The sequence below is a fragment of the Spinacia oleracea genome, chromosome 6 (assembly GCF_020520425.1).
Source record: "Spinacia oleracea cultivar Varoflay chromosome 6, BTI_SOV_V1, whole genome shotgun sequence".
NCBI lineage: Eukaryota > Viridiplantae > Streptophyta > Magnoliopsida > Caryophyllales > Amaranthaceae > Spinacia > Spinacia oleracea.
The window spans coordinates 135,720,063-135,746,354 of record NC_079492.1 but is presented as its reverse complement, the minus strand read 5'-3'; the positions used below and the strand labels follow the sequence as shown (position 1 = coordinate 135,746,354).

Here is a 26,292-nt window from a genome sequence, read left to right as displayed (position 1 = left end):
GTTAAGAACATGGAACTTGAGCTAAATGAATAATAAGATAAAATATGTGCATAAACTCCACAATAGTAAATAGACCAAAAAACTTGCATAAGTTGCCAGTAAAGTCTACATCTTCATTGTGACAATTCACCGAATAACACAACAGAACAAGCTCAGCAGAACAAGTTTGAAGCTTATCATTCTCGTCTACAAACCATCTTTCTGGGGGAGGGGGGGAGAGAATACAGAAAAGGACTAACAAACAAGTCAATCAAGATTCTAAATAATCAGACTTCATCCTCATGAAGAAGCATGTTAGGGATACCTTTACTGACAGGAAACTTGCGTTCAGTTTCCGGGCAAACAAGCGCACCTTCTTCGAGGTGAATCTCAAGGAGTGCATGGTGGAACTTGGTGAGGAACTCATGGGAGTCAAGTAGAGAAGAGTCAGCATCTTCAGGAAGTTCAGAGAATCCCAAGGTCTTGGCAGCTTCAACGAAAGGCTTCCACTCGATTTTGGAGAAGATGTTCTTAAGGAAGTCCGTATTCATGTCGACCTCTTTCTCCACCACCTTCTCTGCTTCTATTTTTAAAGGAAACCCGTTTGTTACCCCCTTTATGTTTGAAGATAGCATGTTGTGGGTTAATAGCCTCATCTCAAATTCTTGGAAATATATGCCAGCAGCAAAGTTGTAATTCTTCTACTACACCAAAATGCAACCAAAACCACTTCAGAAAACATTCAGTCTTATATTATACCCATCAGGAAAGAGTCACACCATTGAATTTGGAACCGTGGAAAAACGTTTTATCACTCGAATAGACGAGTACTCGGGTAATCATATGAAACTATGGAAAACAAGCAATATATTGAATATACTGGAGTTTTGTTGCAGAATACGACAGCAACAAAGTTCTAATTTTTCTAAGATGCAACCACCATAATCTATATCAGCAAACCCATTCTTTTTATCTTGAGTGGAAAATCTGGAAAACCCCTAACATAGTATGATTAATCACAGAAAACCCTTAAAATCGTTGTTTTATCGTTCAATTTATTTGAGTTATCACAGGAAACCCCCAGAACACAGTATTTATTAAAATTTTCAAGGACAATTGCAAAGTGGGTATAGACTAATTAGACATAATACAGCACCAAAACAAGCCAACAAAAAACCCAACAGAATATATTTAACCATTTGAAACATCATAAGGAAAAATCCATCATCCTAACATGAGAATAAATCACTTTTGGATCTATGAATGTACAAATAAGATCAATAGAAAATCCCATTAAAATAGATACAAAACAGAAAATTGAAGAAAGTACAGAGGAAAAGAAACTATACACTGTCGTCAACACCGAGAATCGCAGCGGCAGAGAAGGAGAGGTGGTTGGTAGAGGCGCCGACGATTAGAGGTGGTGATACAACTGGAAGAATGGAAGATGATGGTTTTGTTGGAGGGTTTTAAGAGAAGGTAGAGGCGGGAGGAAGAGGCTGCGACTTGGAGTCTGAGGAGAGAGAAATTACATTTGTTATTTTTTTCTTTTTCTTTTTCCAAACACTTTTCTTTTTACTCCTTCCGTTTCTATTTTTGGTGTTCCTAATCCTAAATGTTCTTCCCAGTTTAAATATATACTATCTTTTTCTCTCAAAATATCCTTATATTTTAGTCTATTTACCAAAATACCTAAAGATTATACTCATATTCTAACCTAAAATTCCTAACCCCCAATATTAAATTCATTAACCCTTCTCCATAAACTATCCTCTCACGTCCTTTTTAACTCATCCTTATCACCCTCTCTCTCCCCATAAATATCACTTTTTTACCTTATCTATTTTATTATTTCCCTCTCCGTTATTTATTCCAATCTTTTACACACAATCATTACTCTTACAAACCATCATTACACATATACCCAAACAAACCAAGATCCAATTTTCTTAATCCCCTCCCCGATTCCAACCGGGAAGAACTTAAAGGAACCGAGAGAGTACAAAATTTAGGGTGAGTACCATTATTTCCACTTACTTCATGAAAAAATAATTTAAATGTCTTGTGCGTATATTTATTGTACACCGAGATAACTTTTACCCATTTTTTAATTTTTAATGTTTTGATTAACTTTTCTATTATGAAAAAAAATTGATCAATGAATAATACAAACCTTTATACTCCCTTTGTCCCTTAATACTCGTCTCGGTTTGATCGACACATAGTTTTAGACAATTTAATTGACTTATTAATTTATTAGGTGGTAGTTGATAGTAGAGTATTTTTTAAAATAGTTAGGCCACGTTCTTTAGAGTTGAACTGAACTTAACTTAACATAATATTACTGAAATAAATAATAAATAATAAGTAATAAGTAATAAGTAATAAATAATAAATAATAAAAAATAAAAAAAATAAGAAATTAATAATTATTTAATTAATAATAATTAATTATTTAATTAATAATAGTTAATTATTTGTTAATAATTAATGAAAAATAATTAATACGGAGTAATAAATAATAGTAATCTGTAATTAATTACTAAATGATTATAAGAAATGATAAATATTAATAATAACTCATACTTAATAACTAAATAATAAATAAATAATTAATTAATAATCCATAATTAATTACTAAAATAATAATAAATGATAAAAATAAATTATATTAATTAATAATAAATAATTAGTTATATATAATAATAATATAATATAAATATAAATAATTAGTAACATAAAAATAATAATAATAATAAATAAATAAATAATAAGAATATTATTATTATTATTATTACTATTATTATTATTATTAAGTTGAATTGAATTGAACTGAACTGAACTGAACTGAACAGCGACTACCTGAAACTGAAATTAAGCCAAAAAGAGCAGGGCCTTAGTAGGAAATGTGTCAATAGAGGGGTGTGGATGGGGTAGGGGTGGGTGGGGGTTGAATTTTTAATGTTTTTTTAGGAAGTCTTAGTAAGGAATATATGCGGGTTCATGGTTAGGTGAAATGATATTATATTAGTAAAAGTATGTCATTTATAGAAACGGAGTGAGTATTAAGGGACTACTTTATAAGGAAAGTGAGGCGAGTATTAAGGAACAGAGGGAGTACATTATGAATGAATATTTTTTATTAAAATGAAAAATTATCACTAAGTATATAAATTTTATCTTATATCGGGTAAATTTTATGCATTTTGAGTTAACTTTTACTCCGATATACAATATTTATAAATAAGAATTGGTCAAAATAAGTTCACGATAAGTTTAAATAAGTCGGGATTCGATAAGAACAAATTAGTACAATTTACCACTAAAACAAGTTATAATTAACTTAAGTTCATATACTCCATAAAAAAAGTATTAAGATTCCATAAAAAAAGTATGTTTCCATAAAAAAAGAGTAAAAAATAAGGTATTAAGATTCGTTTGTTCAATTGATTTTGACTTATTTTTAAAAAAAATATTAAATATATAAATTAATACTTGCATATAGCCTTAGATTACAATATTACCTCTGAAAAATATAAGGATAAAATTATTGCCGTGTGATTCTGTTTTGTCGTATTGAATTTTCTCATCCCATAAATGTGGTCAAAATATAAAAAAATTGATGGATACAGTCTAGAAATCTTTTGGTATAATTAACTAAACTTCCAGTTTGGGAATTTGAACTTACTTGAAACAATGACTAAAATAGAAGGGATGGCAATGTAGCTCATCATCTTGCAAGACTAGTTCCTTGATGTTGAACAAATTTGGCAAAATCAATCCTATAGTGATTTCTCCTTACGTATTTATGAACACTTTATCCCTAAATTAATGAACTAACTCGTATTTTTCCTCACAAAAATAGAAGCGGGATTTATTTTTATATTTTAGTAATAACAATATAGTAAACCTTCACAAGATTTATTTTTATGCCACATCATTATTTTACAAACCTCATTCCCAAGAAAACTTATGCCACAATAGACAAACTTAAAGGTTTATGTTCGAAGTTGGAACCCACGAATATATCACACAACCCACATAACGAATACAATATTATTTTACTTTCTTTACATTATGAGATGCAAATAGGTTTATTTTTAGTAACCTCTCTTAATATTAGTTGGACTAACAATTTCAAGGTTTGCATATAAACCCGAATGCAAACCTGAAAATCATGAAACAAACCTTATGAAAAATCTCATATTGCAATTGCAAGTGGCAGAAAACTCAAAAGTAAGTGACAAGTATCAGTTTTTGCTTGCTTCCTATTGGGAACATGACTCGTGGCCCGAGGATGTTAGTGACTCTGCAGTCAACACATCCATCCCATGAGCAAGCTAAGAGTCAACTACAATCTGCAATGATAGCTTACTCACAAAGTAGGAGAAAATATTGTAAGTAAGAATAAACTCACAATTGATCATGCTCTTAATCCTTTACTCTTTCTAGGCAATTACTTTCTTCAAAGTTCATGTACTTTCATAGTGTCGCTTGTATAATTTTCATCACAAATTAAACCTTAAGCAAAATTGCGCTCAAAATTTTATTTAGGATTTTTTGTGATTTACCACCTAAAAAAAAACCAAATTTGTGTTTTACCACCTTAAAATCTCAAAGTTTTAAATTACCACCTAAAAAAAGTTTTTTTTTCTTCTTTTTCACCACCTCTTAACAGATCTGTTAACGGTTCCGTCAAGTGGGGCCCACTCCCAATGGGCCATGGCTAGCTCATTATATTCTTACAAAATACACGGCATAATCTACTGAAGGCTTCTCGTTCTCCCTGCTTCTTCCAATCTTCATGAAAATCAGAAATTTGCATCACAAAGTTGAAATTGATTGAGGGTTTTCATTAGCTTTTTATTTTCGAGCCATTTGGTGGGTGAAAGAAGAAGAATCAAGGTACAATTAAGTATGAATTTCGGTCGTTTGTTAAAATTTAGTAGGTAATTTTATGTTGAAATTGATGATAATTTTGACATAAATTGAGCCAATATTTGTGTGTGACTGATTTGGTATGCGAATTCAGTACTTTGGTTTGCTGAATTATCGATTCAATCAATCAAATACCTCTTGATTTTTCTCCAATTGAATTTCCTTCGCTTAGATGCATCTTCATTTGTCAGAAATACTGGGTTACTGGTTGATAATTTGTTAGAATTCATATAATCAGTGAATAATTTGAGTCAAAAAGCTTATTTGTCGAAATTTGATCAAGTGATTTAGGAAAAACGGAAGAATAAAATTGTCTAAAAATGTTGGATGAATAGTCATAAGCTCAATGCAGCTGTCATGGCAGAAGCTGCAAAGTATTTTATTGGAAAGCATGACTTCTCGGCCTTTGCTAATGCAAATCGCAATGATAGAGTACGGGATCCTATCAAGACGATATCCCGATTTGATGTCACTGAAAGGGTAATTGTCATAAATGACCTGGTAGCATTTTTTTAGGGATTTTAAGTCTTGTTAATTTTCTGGAAATGAATATTGTTGGGTATTTTGAGTGAAATGTAAGGCATTTTGTTGGTTTGCAGGGATCTCTTATGGAGGGAAATTTAATTGGTGGGCCCTACTTGACGGAACCGTTAACGGATCTGTTAAGAGGTGGTGAAAAAAAAAAGCTTTTTTTAGGTGGTAATTTAAAACAGGGCCGACTCCGACAATTTGGTGGCCCGGTGCTAAGCTTATCAATGAAGCTCATATGAGGCCCCTAAAAAAATTAATGTAAAACACATAATTATTATATTAATATTATTTTATTTATACAAAATATAAAGTCAAATTAATAATATGGTTTAACGTTTTATGTGTGATGGTTTGAGAAAATTGATGTAAAGGTTTGATGGACATGAAAAAGACAAATAAAAAAAAGGGGGCATGAGAAGAATTAAACCCTTATATAATAAAAAAAAGGGGCACTTATAAATCCTTACCAACTAGGACAAAGATTACTTAATGCATAATAAAACAGCTGTTAAATATATAATATTTATTCTTGGGGGTTTAACCAACATAATTTCTTTTTGGGCCCCAAAATTTTGTGGCCCGGTGCTAAAGGTCCACCTGGACCTCCCTTTAGCCGGCCCTGATTTAAAACTTTGAGATTTTAAGGTAGTAAATCACAAAAAAAATCACAAAAAAATCCTTTTATTTATGCCACCCGCGCCACGGTATATAAATAACAAACCGTAGACGTGCATTCCGCGGGTTAGCCAACTAGAATCCATTAATTAATTAATTAATTTGTTGGTTGACAGTCAAATATGGCAACATCTACGTCTTCACTTCAGTCCACTAGTCAACAAAAGGGTCATCCTCCCTTGATTAATTTTACCCACTTAACCAAATCTTCTCTCGGTCTCTCCCCAACCCAAATCAATCACTCAAAATTCCCCATTCTAACTTCAATTTCTGGGTTATTTTTTTTCACAATCTTAATGTTGTCATTTCATACCAAATTACCACCTTTCTGGTTTCTTCTCCTATGGATTTCTTCATCTTTAATGGCAGAATCAAAATGCACAAAAGGGTGTCCTCTAGCTTTAGCATCATACTATGTATGGACTGATTCAAATCTCACATTCATATCCCAAGTTCTGAATACTACTGAAGATGTTATACTCACTTACAACCCAAGTATTCCCGACAAAGATAGGCTTAAATCTTTCATTAGGGTTAATGTTCCTTATTCATGTAATTGCCTTAATAATGGGCAATTTCTGGGTCGCATTTTTCAGTATATGATTCAAAAGGGTGATACTTATAATAAACTTGCTAATACATACTATGCCAATCTTACTACTGTAAGTTTGCTTCAGGAATTTAATAGTTTTCCCACAACCAATGTACCTGAGAATTCCATTGTGAATGTTCCAGTTAGTTGCTACTGTGGGAGTAGGAAAATTGATAAGAAGTATGGGTTGTTCTTGACTTACCCGCTTCGTCCTGATGATAGCGGGAATATTGCTCTGGATTCGAATTCGACCAAGAGTTTGCTGCAGAGGTATAACCCTAATGTGGATTTGAATGCTGGAGCAGGAATTGTGTATATACCTGCTAAAGGTATACCTTCTCTCAAGAATACTTTTTATGCTATGATATAATTCAAAGTGTTTGATGTTTGTTAGTTTATGCGTTTGATCATTTCACTGAATATGGAAGTGATTTGTTTTGTGTGACTTTGAAAATGGTTGATTTCAGTGATTTTATCTTTGAATTGAAGGCAATAGTACTTGTTGTTGACTTGTTGTGTGTAGTGTTACGGTTATGCATTCTTCGGCTAAGATAAAAACTTGGGTGTGATAAGTTATTATCTGATTTCATCATTATTGTTTGATGAAGATAAGAACTTGGTTGATTGGGTCTAGTTTTGGGATTATAGCTTGGTTGTGACCACTCATCAATTATATATAGTTTCAAGAAATACTTTTCCAAATCTGGATGTCACGCTCCAACAACTACGCCCCACTAGTCCAAATAAAGGTCATTCCTTGATTATTCTATGCACATAATCCAAATTGGTTTCTTACTCTTCTTTTTTGTACAGTAGTTCCTTGAATTAAAAAAACCCAACACAAGAATTTCAAATCTGAGTTTAATTTTTGGGATTTTTTTTTGTTTCTGATCTTGATGTTGTCTCCTCACAAACAATTATCGCCTTTTTGGTTTCTTCTTCTTTTATTTCTATGGAGTATTTCAATTTTTATGGTAGAATCAACATGCAAAAAAGGGTGCCCTTTAGCTTTAGGTTCATTCTATGTATGGCCAGGGGCAAACATCACATTCATAGCCCAAGTGCTGGGAACTACTACAGGTGATGTACTCAGTTATAACCCAAGTGTTCCTGACAAAGATAGGGTTCAATCTGGTTCCAGGGTCAATGTTCCTTTCTCCTGTGATTGCCTCAATGATGGCCAATTTCTGGGTCATATGTTTGAGTATAGGGTTCAAAAGGGTGATACTTACATCAGAGTTGCGCAGACATACTATTCAGATCTTACTACTGCAAGTTGGATTCAGAAATTCAATAGTTTCCCCGCAACTAATATACCTGAAAATTCCATTGTTAACGTACCTGTTAATTGCTCTTGTGGGAGTAGTGATATTGATAAGAGTTATGGTTTGTTCTTGACTTACCCTCTGCGTGCTGAGGATAGTTTGAGCTCTATTGCTCAGTATTCGAATTCGACCCCGAGTTTGCTGCAGAGTTATAACCCAAATGTGAATTTTAGTGCTGGAACTGGGATTGTGTTCATTCCTGCTAAAGGTATTAGTATCTGAAGAGTACTTTTTGTCCTGTGCTGTGATTTGAATATTTTTTCCGGTTGTTGTTAGTTTGATTACAGTGACTTTTATCTTTGAAGAGCTATTGTAATTTTGCATTCTTTGATGATAATAAGAACTTGGGTATGGTCAGCTATCTGTTTTCATCATTTTTGACAGCACACATGTTTATGTTTGGATTTACCTCTATTATATTTTCTTGGTGTTGTATTTATTTTTATAACCTGAAATATGAACGATCAAGACAAACCATTTGAAACACTTGATGCACAAAATCTCGATGTTGGGGAGGGGAGGTGTAAGTCGGTGGGCATAACTTCAAGTGACTCAATTGTGAGATTGATATTTATCCCCTTAAGGTGCTGACTCTTAATCCTAACTAACCATCACATTTGAAAAAAGAAGAAAGAAAGAGGAAACTTTAGCATATTCGAAAAAACACGTGTGCTCGGGTGAGGCTGAGGCTGTACGCATCTTTGTCTTTCTAGGTAATGGCTGTTACTCTGTTAGGTCTCTAACTTTCGTAATAAGTTAATGATGAGAAAGTCTCTCCTAGTTTCTATCCTTTCAAAGGAGCTGTTCAAATAAAACATCTCGATCTTTCTAGGCATTAACGATCTCCAACTAATTGTGAGAAAATGTCATGACTGTGAATATTATGGCAAAGTTCTAAGGGGATATGCACGTGCTGTTAGCCTGTTATTAAATCATTAGGGAAGATGAGAACCAAACTGGCCTAACAGATGAATAACCCCCTCTGATTAGTATTTTTCCTGTGTGAAGGAATCTATAATCGCAAAAGATAGCTAGAATTGAACTTGTAAATCCAAGGAGCAATGTGATTTAGCCCTTAGGTATTGTCGCTGCCATGGTTAAGGTAAACTCAAGATATGCAGATAATTGTAAAAAAATCGCTAGGTTTGATGGTACCTTTCTAATTAGGAATAATAACTGATTGGAGTAAAGTAAAATTTGGCCTGGGCAACCTCAAAATAGTAGACAATTTCGCGCTCAAATAATAAACCCTTCCTTCTTGCTGGAAAACCACTATGTCTCCAAAGGGGAACAGTTAAGGAGCCTGCATGAAAATATAGGGAAGGCACAAGTAAATATTCTCTTTTCTTGTGTTGATAAGGTAAAAAGACAAACACTTGAAGCAAAGTTTTAGAAGGCCTTAATTATTGCTGTTAATTTTGCTACCGCCATCCATATTCAAGCCTTGAAGGCTTGAACTACGAGGACATTTTTCCTTCCAAGTGATTGGGGGGAGGGTAAGAACTCATGTCTGATAATTTTTCTCTTCCAATTTCCAATTATATAAAAAGGTCTTTACGTATCAATGAATAGAATATGATTCGGTTGGACTTTGGAGCTAGAATTTTCAAGAGATAGATTAAGAAACAATGTCCTCATGCCTTCTCATCCTACCCGAATAAGTGGTAATGGCATATGATAATTAGCAATCAAGAGGGGCCAATGAGAAAGGAGCTAAAAAGAATTTCTGGTGTATCATCTGCTTCGTGTCCTGTCTTTGATTTATCTTTTGCTATCCCTTTTCTTGTCATGGAGAAAACAAATAAGGAAAAAAAATCCAGCAAGTACCTTTTGTCTATGGAATGTGCTTGTGATTGTTTGCCCTGAAATTTTTATAGTTGTTTTAGCCCATGAATATCTGAAACGGTGTCACTAAGATTTTTTCATGTTCTGATTACAGATAAAACTGGACAGTATCCTCCTCTGCCAAGGTACAATTTGATGGTAAATACTGTATGCATATATATGTGGAAAATCCAGAAATTCCCCCATGGTACCGCTGGTTTGGATATTTAATTTATGGGACAGTCAACTACTCAAGGATGTTTCGTTTAACTTTCCCTTTATCCTCGGATGTTAGATGCGTAAATCTGTGCTTAGTAGCATAATTTTTGTGCATATTTACTAACTATTTGCACCACTTTCCACTGTAATCCCCATTCGGTTATTCCCATTTAATTGTTTCTTCTTTTTTTTTTTTCTTTTTTTTTCTGTTACCAGGTGGAGATATATATTTATAATCAACAAATTTAGTTAGTCTTTCAACTCAATTTTGCCTGCTCCTATAGAAACTGCCCCATGGGACTTATCCCAAAGCTTAAGAAAGAATTTTTGACTTGTTTATTATAGTTGTGTAGCACAAACAGTTACTAATGTTGGAACCATAATGTTTTACTGTTTAAAAGTATAGATAATCATATACTACCTTCTCTGTAAAATAATATGTTTTATGTGACTTTAATGGATTACAACTCTCTAAATTTACCAAAAATTAACATTGGTAGATATCTCTCAGAAGGTAGTTGTATAAATTTTGAAGTTTATACTATGATTTACTGTAAAAGAACTAGTAACCATCAAAGTGGACAAGGTTTGATCGAAAAAGTGATATACTGAAATGTAAGCTGTTAGTATGGTATAGAGGGAGTATGTCCTATTCGGCTATTTATATTTGGTTTCACAGACGTAGCCCATATGAAATGAAGTTTCCAGTAACAGACCTGGCGGTAATTGACTGCTATTAAGACCCCTTTAGGCATAAATCTGCCAATCCGGTGGTGTATTCTGGACCGTTTGCCAATGGATTTTTCCAGCTCTGGGTAAAGAGTGAAGTCAGTTTTCACTTTAGACTTCTTTCCCATCACCATATCTCTTTCGTCTCCATTTTCTGGGGGTGTTTTCCCTATGGCTAAAGTCATATTGATGGATGTCGTAAGGTTTATTGGCTTGCTTTTTACCAGCAACCCATCTTGTGTATGTAGGATGGTTAAGGGGGGGAATGTCTAGTTTGTTTATGTGAGGAGAGAAGGGGAGGGTTCATGATGGTCATATATAAGCTGGGGAATATTTAGTTATTCGATTAGGATCTGTGATAGACATCAGTGATCAGTGGCAAACATCTAAGGAAGAATTGAATTTGTTCTAGGTACGATAGAGTAACGTCCCGAAATCTGAAATTCCAAATTGGCGGAACTGTATGCATAATAGGTTATTGAATTATACTTATTGAGAAGTTTTTTGGTGCGACGTGAATGTACAGCCAACAAAGATCCTGTGTGACTGTGTGAGGTATGCACATACCATGCATGTGTGTCAGAATATATGAGAGAGTATGTATCCAAAATTAGATATCCCAAACCTTAGGGCTGTGGTGTGGAATTTCGTAAAGATGAACTGGATATGTTTCTCGTGCTATGTTGGTTAGGATAATCTGTTAACTTATTTGTTTTGTTTCCATTTTGTCTTTTGCAGCTCAGGTGCTTTGGTCCCTTTCATTGAATCCTTTGGGAGTTTGGGATATATCTTGTTTCTGTCATAGGACATCATAAAATCCAGATATAATGCTTTGTGAAGTAATAGTTTTGTTTTATGCAAGCAGGACTTTCTGGTGTAGTCATTGCCGTTATATCTGTGGCAGTCGTAGCTGTTGTGATTATTTTGGCTATTTTATTTGTGCGTATGAGAAGAAAGAGAATGAAGAAGGCTTCAATAATCCTTGGCAAGCCTGAAGAGGTGTTACCACGGTCTGGTAAGAGTTGACCCATTTATTTGCAGCCTACCACAGTCCACAACTACCCCAAAACAATAATGGAGAGGGGAAGAGAGAGACAGAAGGGAGGAACGGAGGGGTAAAATATGAACCGGAATTACTAAAACATATGCGTTGTTATTTTATGATTGGAAGTAAAGTAAGGGTATAAGGATGGGGATATTTTTTCTTGATCATTCTATTATGAGATTCTGTACACTCCTCGTTTTACTAGACAGCAGTCCACCATCAACTTTAAGTTCACTCATCTTTTGTTCTATAACCAATGTGCACTAATTTATTAGGAAGTCAATATTATTGCATTAGTCTTGAATATTACATTTCAAGGTACAAGTTATCTTGGTTTACTTACTATGACAGTTTATGGAAGTTCCCATAATGCAAGTTCCATGGATGCTGGAAACATGGGTGTGACTGTTGACAAATCAGTTGAGTTCTCCTATGAAGAGCTTGCGCAAGCAACAGAAAACTTCAGCATGGCTAACAAGATTGGTTCAGGTGGTTTTGGGGATGTTTTTTATGCAGAGCTGAGAGGGGAGGTTTGTATTACACTTTTACTTATAGTGGCTTTTAATTATTGGACATTCATTGTCCTGATTGAAGATCTCATGGATGAAATTTAGTTAGTGGAGTAATTAATCTTCTTGTGAAGTACCCTATGTCCCATAATACCTTTTCCAGTTTGATTGGGCACATTTGGCAACAAACAACTTTGACCATTAATATCTTAATTATATGAATATATTTGCATCATAAAAATTGATATTATGAAAACATACATCTAAAACAATCCAACAACATTTTCATAATAACATTTGTTATTTACTCCCTTCGTTCTTTTTTAGTTGACATAGTTTGACTTTTAATAATATTCCTATAATCTAATGTGACTATCAATTGTGATTTATACTTAATAAAGAAAATAGTCATGCGAGGTCTTGTTGTAATCGTCTCATTGTATGGACTTATAATATCATCTTTTTATAACTTTTACCAATTGATAAATAAAGATATTAATAATTGAAATGTTGCATTGGCGAATGTGATAAAAGAAATGTGTTAACTAAAAAAGAATGGAAGAAGTATATATTAGTAAAAAAATGCGGTCAAAGTAACCACACGAATTGTGCAAAAAGTGAAAACAGGTAAGGTAGTATGAGACGAAGGGAGTATTAGCAAACCTTCGCTTGTGGCAGTCTTGGATTATTAAAAGTATGTTGAATGGGGATACCATACAATATTTGACTTCCTAATTATTTTGTTCTCATAGATTCAAAGATTTTTTTAGTTTCATATTATGTACATCTAAAAGGATATTACGAAGTAGAGAGTATCCCCGGAATCTGATGTTTCTTATTCCTTCTATGTAAATTTAAAATGAGTGGTGTGTATAGCTGGGAACTATGGATATCTGTAAAGATTTTGCTACATTCCTTAAGGCTCTGTTCTCTTCACCCTTATTTTGATTATTTCATGAAAAACAAGTTTTGATAGGTTATGTTCAGGCCCAATAAGGGCTACCCAAGCACAATTCGAATTGTAGCAACTAGCAAGTTCTAAAAACTTGAGATTAGTTTAGAAGTAACTTTCTACTAGTCCTAAAATAATAGGAACTCTTCCTTGCTTCATTTTTATGTTGATTTATGATATTTTACCTCAATTTTATGTCTGTAAAATCTTTGCAGAAAGCAGCTGTCAAGAAGATGGATATGCAAGCATCTAAAGAATTTCTTGCTGAGTTAAAGGTTTTGACTCGTGTTCATCACTTGAATCTGGTATGCTTCAAGCACTTTCTTTAAGTTAATGATGCATTTTCTTGATTAATAGATCTGTAGTATGTCTCCTATTTATTGCGTGATTTAGCTTGTATGTCCAGCATATATATAGCTGTGTGATGTGTTGAACCTCTCGCGAATACTTATGATGCAGAACATGTGTATAAGACAAAATCTTATGTTCAAGAATCCAGAGATTGATTTAATGTTAGAATTATTCTTGCATCTTTTTTTGTTGTGACTTGTGACAGTTGTGAGTCTTGTGACTAGCAGTGATTTCCTCATTTCCAAAGTCATGTACTATATTATTTATCTACTATTATTTAGCGTATAAATCAATTTACTAACATTCTATGAGACTTTTATCTCCTGTTAAATAGAGGTCTCTGCAACTATTTTTATGTTTTTGTTTGATATGCTTTGTCATAACCTGGTCCAGTAGGCAGGTCTATGACTGCTTTAGGCCTTCAAAAGTATGAATAGAGGGCTGCAAGGACAGACTTGGATTTATGTTCTATATAAGTCCAAGAAGTTACGAGTTGGACTTCTTTAGGCTCTGTCATGCGTGCTTATATTCCTAGTCTTTTGAAGGTATCATTCAGTTCTTAGCCTCCGATCTTGATTTTTAAAAGGCGCAGGATTAAATTCTCTACATGAAATTTATTTAGTTAATATGAGTAAATGGAATTGAAGCTATCATATTACTGTTACCACCTTCACTAAATAATACGTAGTAGGTTACATTTTCACACTAGTGGTAAAGCTCACTAACTTTGATCATAAATTTTTCAATAACCATATTAATGTATTTGGAAATTTGCAAAAATCACCATATAAAACACACTTTTTAGGAAAATCCATCTTAAAAAGTTTTCTTTGTCAAAAACCACCAGTATATCTGTAGTTCTGTACAAAGTCCTCAATAATTCCTTCCTCTCCCAAAATTTTCTCAATAATTGATTATGAATGTTAACCATTATCATACTTAATATCAATTGTATTCCAGGATTTTTAATTTCGTGTCTGTATGGTACTAAAGCATAGTGTTATTTTAATTTCAACGTATTAAATGATACGGCATTCAAATGGACAAATTATAGTGGACTGATATTTTAAGTGACAGATTATGTGAATTGAGAAAAGTTAGTTAAGTAATCAGATAATTTGGAATGGAGGGAGTATACATTTTGAGATGAAAGATTTCTTGATTGCCTTCTGGGAAGCCCAGGATCCATATCTGAAACTTTGAAAATTAATTTGTCATTCATATTCAATTTCTCCCTTTGTGTTCAGCTGTTTAGGCCTTGTGCTAGAACTTCACGAGTCTTCCAAAAAGTTAACATATTAGGTGCTCGATGGCAGTTTAAGCTATCTAATTATCTATTAAATATTTAAAAGAATTTCAACGGAGAATATCCTGCCATGTTTCTTGTTGGGCAGGATCCTCTCCATTTCCTAAAAGAAATGGATGGTCCATTTCTTAAATCAACGGTTGTGAATGCATGAAAGGGGGGGAATAGTGGGGTTATTTAGGATTTTTTTTTATTACCTTATGTGTCATCATCTTAAGATAGGAAATAGATGAAAGAAATGGATAGAATCCTAACACATTTCTTGTCAGTTTGCTCTCTGATTGCATATTCTATCGCTGCCTTCTTTTTTGGGGGAAAGTCTTGATTGTCTTTCAACTACTTATGAGTTATGACATTGTTGATAGGAGATTATTTATTGAGTACTAAGTCAGTTTTATTTCCCTTATTTTCTTTATAGGTGCAGTTTATGATTTATTTTATTGCCTGCAGGTTCGCTTGATTGGATATTGTGTTGAAGAGTGTCTTTTCCTGGTATATGAATTTATAGAGAATGGCAATTTAAGCCAACATTTGCGTGGCTCAGGTGAATTTTTATCATTCGAAATCTTCTTGTTGATGTATCTTGGCGTTATGCTAATTGTCTATTTATTTTACATTTTCAGGAAAAGACCCACTAACCTGGCCTACCAGAGTGCAAATTGCCCTTGATTCAGCAAGGGGTCTTGAGTACATTCATGAGCACACAGTCCCTGTTTATATCCACCGTGACATTAAATCTGCCAATATACTGATAGACAAGAGCTGCCATGCAAAGGTATGACTGGTTACTTTCTGTCCGCAGCCATTCAATGTTTTCCTTGCTTATTCCGTCATCTTTGCAGGTTGCAGATTTTGGATTGACCAAGCTGACTGAAGTTGGAAATAATTCTGCTCCCACACGTCTTGTGGGTACATTTGGATATATGCCTCCAGAGTAAGAAACTGCCCTACTATTTGTCTGACTCAATAATACTTTTCCAGTGAGCAATTGTTAGTCTAAACTCTGTGATACAATTTGTGCACAGCTGTTAGTAATGACAGAATTTGACAATCTGTTTTCTCAAATCAGTAGGCATGGGTGACAGGTTTAATTTGGATATACCTAGTTGTTAATCTGCTGAATCAACCTTGTACACTGTCTGATTTGGTTCCCATTAATATCTAGAATTGCTGTTACATTAAGGAGGTTGCAAGTGTCAGAAGTTCCTCCCTGTTCATCTTCCCCTCTCCTCCTTAAAGTCGGCACTAAATTACTATTTCTGATAGGTTTCACGTTGGCACTTCTGATGTGTGGGCATATTTTACTGGTAGTCCATAATTTTTGTGAACTCTTTGCCTCTCAATTTATCATTGCCAGGTTCGTTAGTGGCTCTTAATTAGAGACCATACCATTCATCATAAATCATAAGCTTAGGTTTTTATTTGTTACAGGTTTTACAATCCAATCTGCCATGTAAAATCTTAACTAGAGACATAGCCTTTGTCATAAATCATAATTTTAGGTTTTTAATTTTTGCTTGTTTTGTGATCCAATCTGCCATTGTAAAACCGTAATTCTTTGAAGTATTCCAGTTCTTAGTTCGAAAACTTGTGTTCGATTTCCTTTGCGTTGCCAAATTTTGCAAGGCTAATATTATATTATCAATATGTTACCTAGGATATAATGCTCCATGCCATTTATCAATCCACTAGCACATCCTTTTACCTTTAAGACTTATTAGTTGCAGGTATTTCAGCTTGTATGTAATGCTTTAAAGTCATCTTCTTCACTTTGTATTTTTGTAAGGTATCCTTTAATATAAATAGATACTTGTAGCCGGTGTAGGAGTCTTGTTTTTGCTGGTCAAGGCATTTGGCATTGATCCTTGTCCGGAGCATTTTCCTTCCCAGATTTGATCAATGCAAATCAATGGCACACACATTGAAACTATAATAAATCACCCCGTAATCCACGAAACTGGATATATTTCTGTGACATTATCACAACAGGCATCACTATGTGGCCTCCCTCCCATTCCTGCAGCTGCAGATTTCATTGTTACAAGCAAATACAATCAGGGATGCTGATAAATTGAGTTGATCTATTGTACACTTGGGTGTACCTTCACAACTCACAAGGTAGACCTAACCTCAAGTGTATGGGCATTGTTTATGTAATATTTAATGATCATTTGCAAAACAAAATGCATAAAACATATGATCCTTGCCGTAGCCGCCTGGGTCATGCACCATGTATAGGGAAACTTTTAGATCTGGGTTTTGTAAAAAAATTGCATGATGATATATCGTGCAGAACACTGACAATATTTCAAAATAGTTACTTCATTATTCTTGGTTGAGCCTAATGTTTCGGTTTCATAATATTCTAGCTTTTCACTAGCTTAGTCAAGTGGTCTATCTTTTGTCAGGACAACTTGGTCTACAAAATCGTGTACACACTCCGTCTTTCTCCCTCTAGATGTTATAGTAAGCATTAATTTTTGCTGCCGAATGCTGATTAAATGCCAGAATTTTGTCTCTCTCCTGTTTTACAGACTCAGCATTATTTCCCTTTTTGCTTGTGACTTGTGTGACAGTTCTTCATTTATTTTTCTGCAACTTGTTGGAGGATTGGTTAGCTTTTTGTAAATTTGCTCATGTAAGTTTAGCATACAGTTGTCATACTCATAACTGTCTTTATTTGCGCTTTACAGGTATGCTCAGTATGGTGAGGTCTCTCCAAAAGTTGATGTTTATGCATTTGGAGTTGTCCTCTATGAGCTTATATCAGCCAAGGCAGCTGTAGTGAAGCAAAATTTCTCTGGTCCTGACTCAAAGGGCCTTGTCGGTATGGTAAGCCTGTGTTCCACCCTGAAATGGGTTTTATAGTGAGAATAAGGCATAGTTAGGGATTTTCACCATTAATTTCTTTTTCTCATACTTTAGACAATCCTTTCAAAATAGATACTTGGAAATGATATGGATTCATGATTCATCCCATTTTCTGAGTACCACTTAGGGGCTGTATGAGCGGTAATTTGGCTGGTAAAGGAAGTGATAAGATAAATCTGTGATTGTTGAAGAGGATGGGTTAGCTAGGACTTGTAGACAATTGTCTGACACATTACATAATAGAGTTATACAAAGTACTGCATTTGGGAGAATGAAGCATCATTAACTTAACCGCAATCAGTAGATGAAGGAATCATTCTAGAAAATTATAAAGGCGGGACAGATGCTATATAATCTTAAGGAGCATGTACTCAAAGACCAATTGATTTGAAAGCTGAAGATTTCCCGTTTTTGTTTTTGTTGTTGTTGTTTCACAGTTTGAGGTTGTTCTCAAACAGAATGACCAAAACGAGATTCGTAAACTGGTGGATCCTAGGCTGGGGGACGACTACCCTATTGACTCGGTTTGTAAGGTGAAAAAACTTTCTATTCAATATCCTGGTTGAAGTCACTTAGAAACTGCATTTTTATAATGGATTTTTGCTGCAGGTGGCACAACTTGCATATAAGTGCACTCAAGAGGATCCTCATCTAAGGCCAAGCATGAGGTCTGTTGTGGTAAACTTAATGACTCTGTCATCCACAACAGGTGAGTGGGACACAGGTGCCTACTACGAAAGCCATCTTGCAAAAGTAAGATCTACACATTAAAAGAGTTTATGTCACAATGGATGAAAAGAAGAAAGGCGAGAATGTAAAGGGTCGTGTTGAAATGTTGGCGAAATTTCTTTTGCCATTACAACTCTGTATATAGGCAATGTAATCGTTGTAATATGATCTTGAAGGTTACCTTGCCCAGACACAGCGTTTTGTAGCAGTTGCGATGATTAAATTCAGTAACTGTAAGAATATCTGGTGCAGGAGCTGAAAAACAGTCCATTCTTTCTGGGTGTGTATTTATCAGAGGGTTATTAAATAAGAGGAGTTTATTGTTTAATAGAGTAAACTTGATGAATGAAACTTTCTTTGTACAAACAAGTAACAACACATTCCTCACAGGAAGTTGCACCAAGATAAGCCTCTCGAGTTTATGAACTGCATTCTGAAACTTATGCTCCGGTAGATAGACTTCCTTTGGATTATTTCCACTAATATTAGTCCATCAGAGAGATTCAGTGTTAGAAATCCTTGAATCTAGCTAGTTCCCCAGTTGGCAACAAGTCCATAACAATTGTAATTTTAGGTTGGAGGTCTAATGGCCGACCTTTGGTTAGAGTACGAAAACACAAAAGTGGGAATGTAAAACAACACAACAGTTCCTTAGTAGAGTCTTGCAGAGTAAAATGCTTGGACATTTGCTTTTAAGATTTTTTTTAAAAAGAAGGGTGAATGTTTTGCAAAACTCTGGTACACTTTCATGTGTGTGTTGATTTTCACTCAAGGTCAGTTGACAATCTCGGTTTTCTCTATCTTTTCAACATAAGTGCTTCTAATTAAATCACTCTAAAACTCCGACACTTAGTGCAAGGTACGAGTAATATGAAATTAGGAAAGGAATATTATTTTATTTTTTTACAAGAGGTTGCGAGTTTGGTTAGGTTACATATTGGAAATGTATCACGATCATACGCGTGAGATTATTGTTCTTAAACGTCCAAGTAATGAAATGTCAAACTCAACTTATTTTAACAAAGATGTTCTCGATTTCACAGAGAGAGGCTCTTGATTTTAGACAGAGATGCTCTTAATTTAAAGAGAGATTTCACAAAAGAACAAACAAATCAACGTCTTACATCATTTAACATCAACATTATCTAACATCATTTAGTATCAACAAATTGATTCATAAATTTTGGTAACACAAAGCTTATTAAATAATGGAAGTTCTACAATAAACAACGTGTACTGCTATGTACCACTAATTTAATAAACGTCGTATACCGCTATGTACTATTAATAATACCCATTAATCATTTAATTAAATTGTGCCCAATGTTTGAATTAATCTCGGAGATTAGCTATGTTAATTGAGACTTTTAAAATTTTGCATTAAACAAAGTATTAGGGGGAAAAAGTCCAAAATAGATTTCTCCTCAACCTTCAAACTCCTCCTGTTCTTCAGACTTTCAGATTAGTTCACTTTCCCGTCCTCCATCACCAAAGTAAGGCACAACGAATTTGGCAATGGCTACACCTGCACTGCGGATGATAGGCAAGTCATCTTTTATCCCCTCAAACATTTAATCTAACCAAACAACTCTTAATTCATTCTTTAATCTATTTTTCCTTCTCTTTTAACAGATATTGCAGTTAATTTCACAGGTCAGGCATTTTATCAAACACTTGGTGTTCATTCTCTGCTTCACTAGTTTTAATGCCCTTTCTATTATCTTTTTTCATCTAATTTGATGAAGTTTCTGAATTTTTATAGATGGCATGTTTAAGGGAATTTATCATGGCAAGAATTGCCATATCCCAGATATTCAAGTAGTTTTAAACAGAGCTTGGAATGCTGGAATTGATCGAATAATCGTAATTCATCTCTTTTTGTGATACCTATATTTTGTTTTGAGTTGAAGTCTATGTTGTTGCTCCTAATTTTTCCTGGGTTTGTTGTATTTTGATGAATTGTGATGTATTTACCATTAAATTAATGATTTTTGTGGCAGTAATTCAAGTTTTATTGGGTTTAGGTTACAGGAGGATCTCTCGAGGAGTCGAAAAAAGCTCTAGCAATTGCAGAAACTGATGGTTTGGGCTATGATTTCTTTTAAATTGAATTAAGTTAGTATGAATATAGTAAGTTATGTAATGTTGGTAATTTGAGGTGTTAATCTTTGCAGGAAGGCTATTTTGTACGGTTGGTGTGCATCCAACTAGATGCAATGTATGTATATCAGTGTTTGTTTTACAGTAGTTTTTTTTTCCACATAAAATGACCCTAAATAAGTTAGCTGTTCGAACTTACTAAATGATGATTTGTTGAAAAGAGTTGTGATGCTTGCTTAAGGTAATTTGGACTGATTTATTTGGGTGAATGTTCTGTCGCTTCAAGGAATTTGAAGAAAGCGGCGATCCAGAAAAGCATTTTCAGGAACTTCTATTCCTAGCTAAGGAGGGAGTCGAGAAGGGAAAGGTAGGGATCATTTATAAAAATCTGAAATTTTATTTGGGTTACTGGTGAGTATCTGATTGTGGAACTTGATCATCTGTTTATCTTATTGGGAGTTGCTAGTTTCTTTTGGTGCTTTATATTTTCTGTTATTCATTTTGCACTGGACTTGCCGCACCATTCAAGAATACTAAGACCACCTTAAGTATTTTGCTTCAATCTTGAATTGATTTATTTTGCTAATATGAACTAATGCTATGTTCATGTAATTGAATTATATGTTGGTTTCATCAATTGAACTCTACCTTAAGAATATTGTGTCGGTCATTAAACAAAATCCCCATTTTCTATGAGCAATCAAATGAGCATTCTGTCCTTGTACTGCTGCTATGTTCATCAATGTCTTCTCAACAGTGAGATGATTACATGTATCCAAAGAACATTATATACAGTAGACGAAGCTTTCTGTTTTTCTTGATGCTACTGTGCTAGTAGTTGCTGTCACATGAACTTTTACTAATATGAGACATGTAGCTCAATTGACAAAGTTTCGTCATGTGCGCTGAGATATAATACTATAATAATCTATGCATGTCATCAGCAGAATTAATTAGCTAGATGAGATCATATAAATAGCAACATATCCTTCTTTTTAGTCCATTTTTCTCCATTGTAGCAGTCATTTCCAGTTCGACTTTGTTACAGAAGTGATATGATATAGAAAATCACTAACGCTGACCCTTTTACTGGTCATTTTTTTTTTTTTTTTGGTATGATACTATTTCCTATGTAACTAATCAACAAACAATTAGGTCATGGCCCTCATGGCTGCTTTTATGGCATACTCTGTATTGCATGAAAAGCTCCATATGTGATTAATGAATTGGAGTCAATCTTACTTTCATCCTAACCACCTTTTGTGATTTTATCTTGTCCATTTCCTGTTTTAACATTATACATGGTTATTCACTTCTTCCCTTTGATACATTGGGATGCTGGTTTTTTGGATTGACGTTTTATTCTTACAGTATTCAAATGTTTTTGTGCTTGATATTTATGATTTACTATTTAAGGTAGGTTGTGGCGATAGGTGAATGTGGACTGGACTATGACAGACTTCAGTTTTGTCAAGTTGATATCCAAAAGAAGTATGTATTTCTATTTAATCCTTACTGCCATTGGTTTTCTTTCTCTACTTATCATTGGTTTAGTCACGTGAAAATGTCTGTGGTCCTAGGTATTTTGAGAAACAATTCGAATTGGCATATGCTATGAAGCTGCCAATGTTCCTGCATATGCGTGAAGCTGCAGCAGATTTCTGTGATATTCTTGATCGCAATAAAAGCAGGTACATCGATATCCTCGTGCCTTTCATGTAATATTTTGTCCGATCTTACTTTATATTATTGCCTGTATCTCAAATTCCAGATATAGCATTTAAGTGGCTGCTGCGGCCCTAGTAAAACACATTATTGTCTATGATCCTGCAAAATTGTATGTGAAAAGTAATAGAAAGAAACACCTGAACATCGATTGTTTGTTAGTAAGCAATAATATTTGGTGGTAGAAAGAATCTATATTTAATTTTGTATGGAGAGTCTCATGCTATTGTCCATGGGAGTGCTTCTCCACCTCAAATTATTTTATTTTTTTAATTGATTTTCATTGCCATCCATGACCACTTTAGAGGTGCTGTTGAGTGGTAATGGAAAAATGAGAAGAGTAACACATGTTTGGGTTGGACTTCCATTACCAACTTACCATTAACATTGGCATGCGACCCTCTGTACAACAATGCGTATTAATTCGTTACCATTACTTTTATTTAGTAACGCCTTCCAAACAGGCAGTGAAAGCCATACTGATCAAAATAAGATGACCATTAGAAGACAGTGTGCTAAAGAAGTTTGATTTTAAATGTGTCATTTTGGATTGCTGCATTGCTCTCCTCCATTAAACTCTTAACTCGGATGTCAGTAATAATCAGTATCTCAAATGCCGCTCTCAGCTGTATATCACTGATATCTTAGTTTCTATTTTCTTCAGTTCAAACTTTCCATGTCTATAGTACGGTTTCAAATTAGTCGAGTTTGTAAGAGAACTCCTGTTCACTTACTAGCCTTTGAGTTGAGCTGAAATTTTCAAGGTTAAGGCTAGGCGAAAATCTTATTGTAATTAGGATGGACCAATATCAGTTTGTGAACCTGAACATACCAACAATACAGCAATACTCAACTCATTTGTACCCCTACTGAGTACTGACAAACTTTCTTTGGCTGTGATCATCAACCTGGTGGTAATTATGTCGTATGTCGCAAATTTAGAATCAACTTACAATATGTCTTTCCACTTACAACAATTCATATCCTAAACCTGGATAATAGCAATCTTACTGGTTTTTTATTATAAGATTATTGAAATTGGATCACGAGTAATAACTTTCGTAAGGTAGTGAGAACTCTGAGAAGAGTACTTAGACCAAGGATGTGATACTGGAAGGAGTTTTGTTGTATTCTGTATGGCAATTTTTGGAAATATAACATGACTGTATTTAAGATGATTGCAGATGTCTATGTTCTCTTTAGATGCAGCAATTTGATATCACTGCCACATTCTTGGTTTTCAGATTTTTATCTGGAGTTGCTCATTCTTTTACTGGAAGTGCAGAAGATCGTGATAAACTACTTTCTTTCAGTAATATGTACATTGGTAAATACACTTATTTCCCAAGCAAGCTTCTATTATATTTCTATTTCTGTATTAGGCAGTAGTAGGTCAAAGTTGTGGATTTAACCAACAGTATATTGATACGATGAGAAAAATGATCGATGGCTGAATACTTTTCCGTCGTTGACTAATTAAAAGAGCCAAAAAAAGAATTCCAGGGGTCGTTTTTTGGACCTTTTCTGTCGGTGCATGTCAAATTGTCAATTAAATTTCCTGAAAGAATAAATAATGGGCTCTTGAACAATTAAGGAAAAGGGGTGGCCTGTTGCGGAAAGAAACCGGTAAAATCTGCTACTCCTATATCCCGCTGATGCTCAACTACTGAAAAAGTGAAAACTAATAGGTTTTAGTTTGGAACAACACAAATTTGTACTTAACATTGCCAATGTATTGAAGGGTATTACATCGTTGCTCTTCTATACTGCCCAGTTTCTATTTCAATGTTCCAAAGTTCTAAATCTTATTTCTTCATGCAATTGTTTGTGTTTGAAATCCGGAAGCCCTTTCCTTCTACTAGATAAATGCTTGGATGTGGTTGAAGTTGCTGAGTATATAAAACTGTGGTAATTATTTACTCTTTTAGCTATGGAAAATATGATCCTTTTGCTCAGTAAGTCATATGAGTTTTAATAATTCCTTTCCATGTATGATTATTAGCTTCAAGCAGAATCCTGACCTGTGGTTCTTTTCTCTTATTACTGTTACAAACAGGACTCAATGGCTGCTCTCTGAAGACGGCTGAGAATCTGGAGGTGGTGAAGGGAATACCTGTTGAGAGGATGATGATTGAAACAGATTCACCGTACTGTGAGATTAAGAACACTCATGCAGGGATTAAAATGGTTAAGTCAACTTGGCCATCTAAAAAGAAAGAGAAATATGATCCAGAGTGCCTTGTCAAAGGGAGAAATGAACCCTGCTTAGTTCGGTTAGTTTAATTTATTCTCAAGTTACAACTTCGTGTGGCATTTCTTCTTTTGAATTTCTGCGACTGCTTTAGACTGGTTTTGTGCTGAACTCCTGATGCATCATTGTCATATAATTTTGTTTTCTTGGCATTGTTTCTGAATCAGAAATGTTCAAAATACAAAAATTAATGTGGACAAATATTCGAAACGGTAACACGTTGATTTTGTCCTGAGTTTTTATGTGATAAAAGATGTAGCATCTTCTTCGAATGATGTTGCTAACACGATCTAGCTCCCAAATAGGAAACGGTGTGGGGTGCGGGTTGTCTCGTTGGATAATCATATAAATTCTGGCTTGTGGTGTACGCATGATTATGGTTTAGAATTTCTCGTCATATGAAATTTTGTTTGAAGAAGCATAGAGCACAAGTTCACTGCCGATTTAGTGTCCAGTGTACTGCTTCTATGCATCATGAACCACCATATCATTCAAGTTTGGAATGAGTGTTTGTTTTAGGCACCCTTTGGCTAGTGAGTTATGTAAATACTCAGAGGCTGTTTAATCATACTAGTTTCTTTAACTCGCTTATCATAGTCTCGATTTATATTCCTACTTTTTTTTTAAATCATGTATTTTTGTTGCTTGTGATCGATATTCTTTCTTGTGGTTTGTGATATATTTCTTTCTGGTTATTGTTATGTTCAGTTATGAGTCTGATGAGACACCTTTGAACTGTAGGCAAGTCCTCGAGGTGGTTGCTGGCTGCAAGGGTATTGCTGACATAAATCAGCTGAGTCAGGATGTGTACCACAATACTTGCAGGTAAATTCATGGGCATTCATTCATTCATTCATTCATGCTTTTATTACTTTCTTTATGGGAATTATTTAAATTTATTTTATTTGGTGTTCTAGAGTTAATCGGATAGTTTCCACAGGCATTAGCACGCTTATAGCTGCACAAGTATGTATACAACAAAAGAGTATTTATTACAGAGTACTCTGTATGGGGTCAAAATCCTCGATCCCACAATTTATGCACCACTTATGTGTCACTTCTGCCTATTGGTTGATTTTGTAAGTTAATCAACCACTTTTATTTTCATATCCAAAATAATATTAATATTAACCAATGGAATGAAGTAGCACACAAATGGTATATGGATTGAGGGACAGAAGATTCGGACTCCTATGTGCTAATGAGCTACATTTCTGGTAACACATACATGCCCTAGAATGTAATTCTAAATCCATTCTGTTATACGGTGCAGGGTCTTTTTTCCTCATGATTTGGACTCTGCTGCTGATGCTCTACTCACTGGTAAAGAGAACCAGTAAAAAAATTCTGCCCCATTTAACAGACTTGATTGCTAAAGGACTTGATGGCTAAGGAAGATAACCTTCTTGCAGTTTATGGAGAAGCAACATCCTACCTTTTTATTCTATGACTGAAGGTTTTGTACCAAAACTCAAAATTAGATTGTTGCTTAAGTAGTGAAACCATGAATAATAATTTCGATGTTCATGTTGGATCTTGGAAGTTCGAATCCTTTGGTCAATGACATTTTTGTGTTTTAGTTGCCAAAAGTTTGGACAAGCAATCTGCACTTCGCCATGAAAAATGGAGCTATACTATGTT

At 34.4% G+C, this 26,292-nt stretch overlaps 4 protein-coding genes across 7 annotated transcripts; 3 read left to right on the top strand and 1 right to left on the bottom strand.

Moving 5' to 3' along the window:
- Positions 1 to 45: 45 nt before the first annotated feature.
- On the bottom strand, positions 46 to 7,057 carry LOC110794785 (multifunctional methyltransferase subunit TRM112 homolog A). 4 transcript variants are annotated; one of them, XM_021999747.2, is made up of 2 exons: positions 6,918 to 7,057; positions 46 to 683 (listed from the first exon to the last, which is right to left on the bottom strand). In XM_021999747.2, exon 2 carries the CDS (start codon positions 633 to 635, stop codon positions 267 to 269), a length of 369 nt encoding a protein of 122 aa, XP_021855439.1. In that variant the 5' UTR covers positions 636 to 683; positions 6,918 to 7,057; the 3' UTR covers positions 46 to 266. The 4 variants fall into 4 exon arrangements, with proteins under 4 accessions (XP_021855439.1, XP_056687158.1, XP_021855438.1 ...); XM_056831180.1 differs by having other exon boundaries at positions 46 to 680; positions 6,918 to 7,050; XM_021999746.2 differs by lacking the exon at positions 6,918 to 7,057 and adding an exon at positions 1,329 to 1,514 and having other exon boundaries at positions 46 to 680.
- LOC130462589 (chitin elicitor receptor kinase 1-like) lies at positions 6,243 to 7,085 on the top strand. The gene has a single exon (XM_056831178.1). It carries the CDS (start codon positions 6,246 to 6,248, stop codon positions 7,083 to 7,085), a length of 840 nt encoding a protein of 279 aa, XP_056687156.1. The 5' UTR covers positions 6,243 to 6,245.
- Positions 7,086 to 7,463: 378 nt separating this feature from the next.
- Positions 7,464 to 18,903, top strand: LOC110794783 (chitin elicitor receptor kinase 1). Its single transcript, XM_056831181.1, has 12 exons — positions 7,464 to 8,248; positions 9,980 to 10,010; positions 11,551 to 11,555; positions 11,675 to 11,827; positions 12,209 to 12,387; positions 13,534 to 13,623; positions 15,426 to 15,519; positions 15,599 to 15,750; positions 15,818 to 15,909; positions 17,669 to 17,807; positions 18,284 to 18,379; positions 18,456 to 18,903. Exons 1-12 carry the CDS (start codon positions 7,612 to 7,614, stop codon positions 18,615 to 18,617), a joined length of 1,830 nt encoding a protein of 609 aa, XP_056687159.1. The 5' UTR covers positions 7,464 to 7,611; the 3' UTR covers positions 18,618 to 18,903.
- A 1,058-nt stretch (positions 18,904 to 19,961) lies between these two features.
- Positions 19,962 to 26,240, top strand: LOC110794787 (uncharacterized). Its single transcript, XM_021999749.2, has 12 exons — positions 19,962 to 20,118; positions 20,208 to 20,228; positions 20,338 to 20,438; positions 20,600 to 20,657; positions 20,750 to 20,793; positions 20,962 to 21,042; positions 22,096 to 22,166; positions 22,256 to 22,366; positions 23,645 to 23,727; positions 24,457 to 24,673; positions 25,393 to 25,476; positions 25,925 to 26,240. Exons 1-12 carry the CDS (start codon positions 20,091 to 20,093, stop codon positions 25,989 to 25,991), a joined length of 966 nt encoding a protein of 321 aa, XP_021855441.1. The 5' UTR covers positions 19,962 to 20,090; the 3' UTR covers positions 25,992 to 26,240.
- The last annotated feature ends 52 nt before the right edge of the window (positions 26,241 to 26,292 follow it).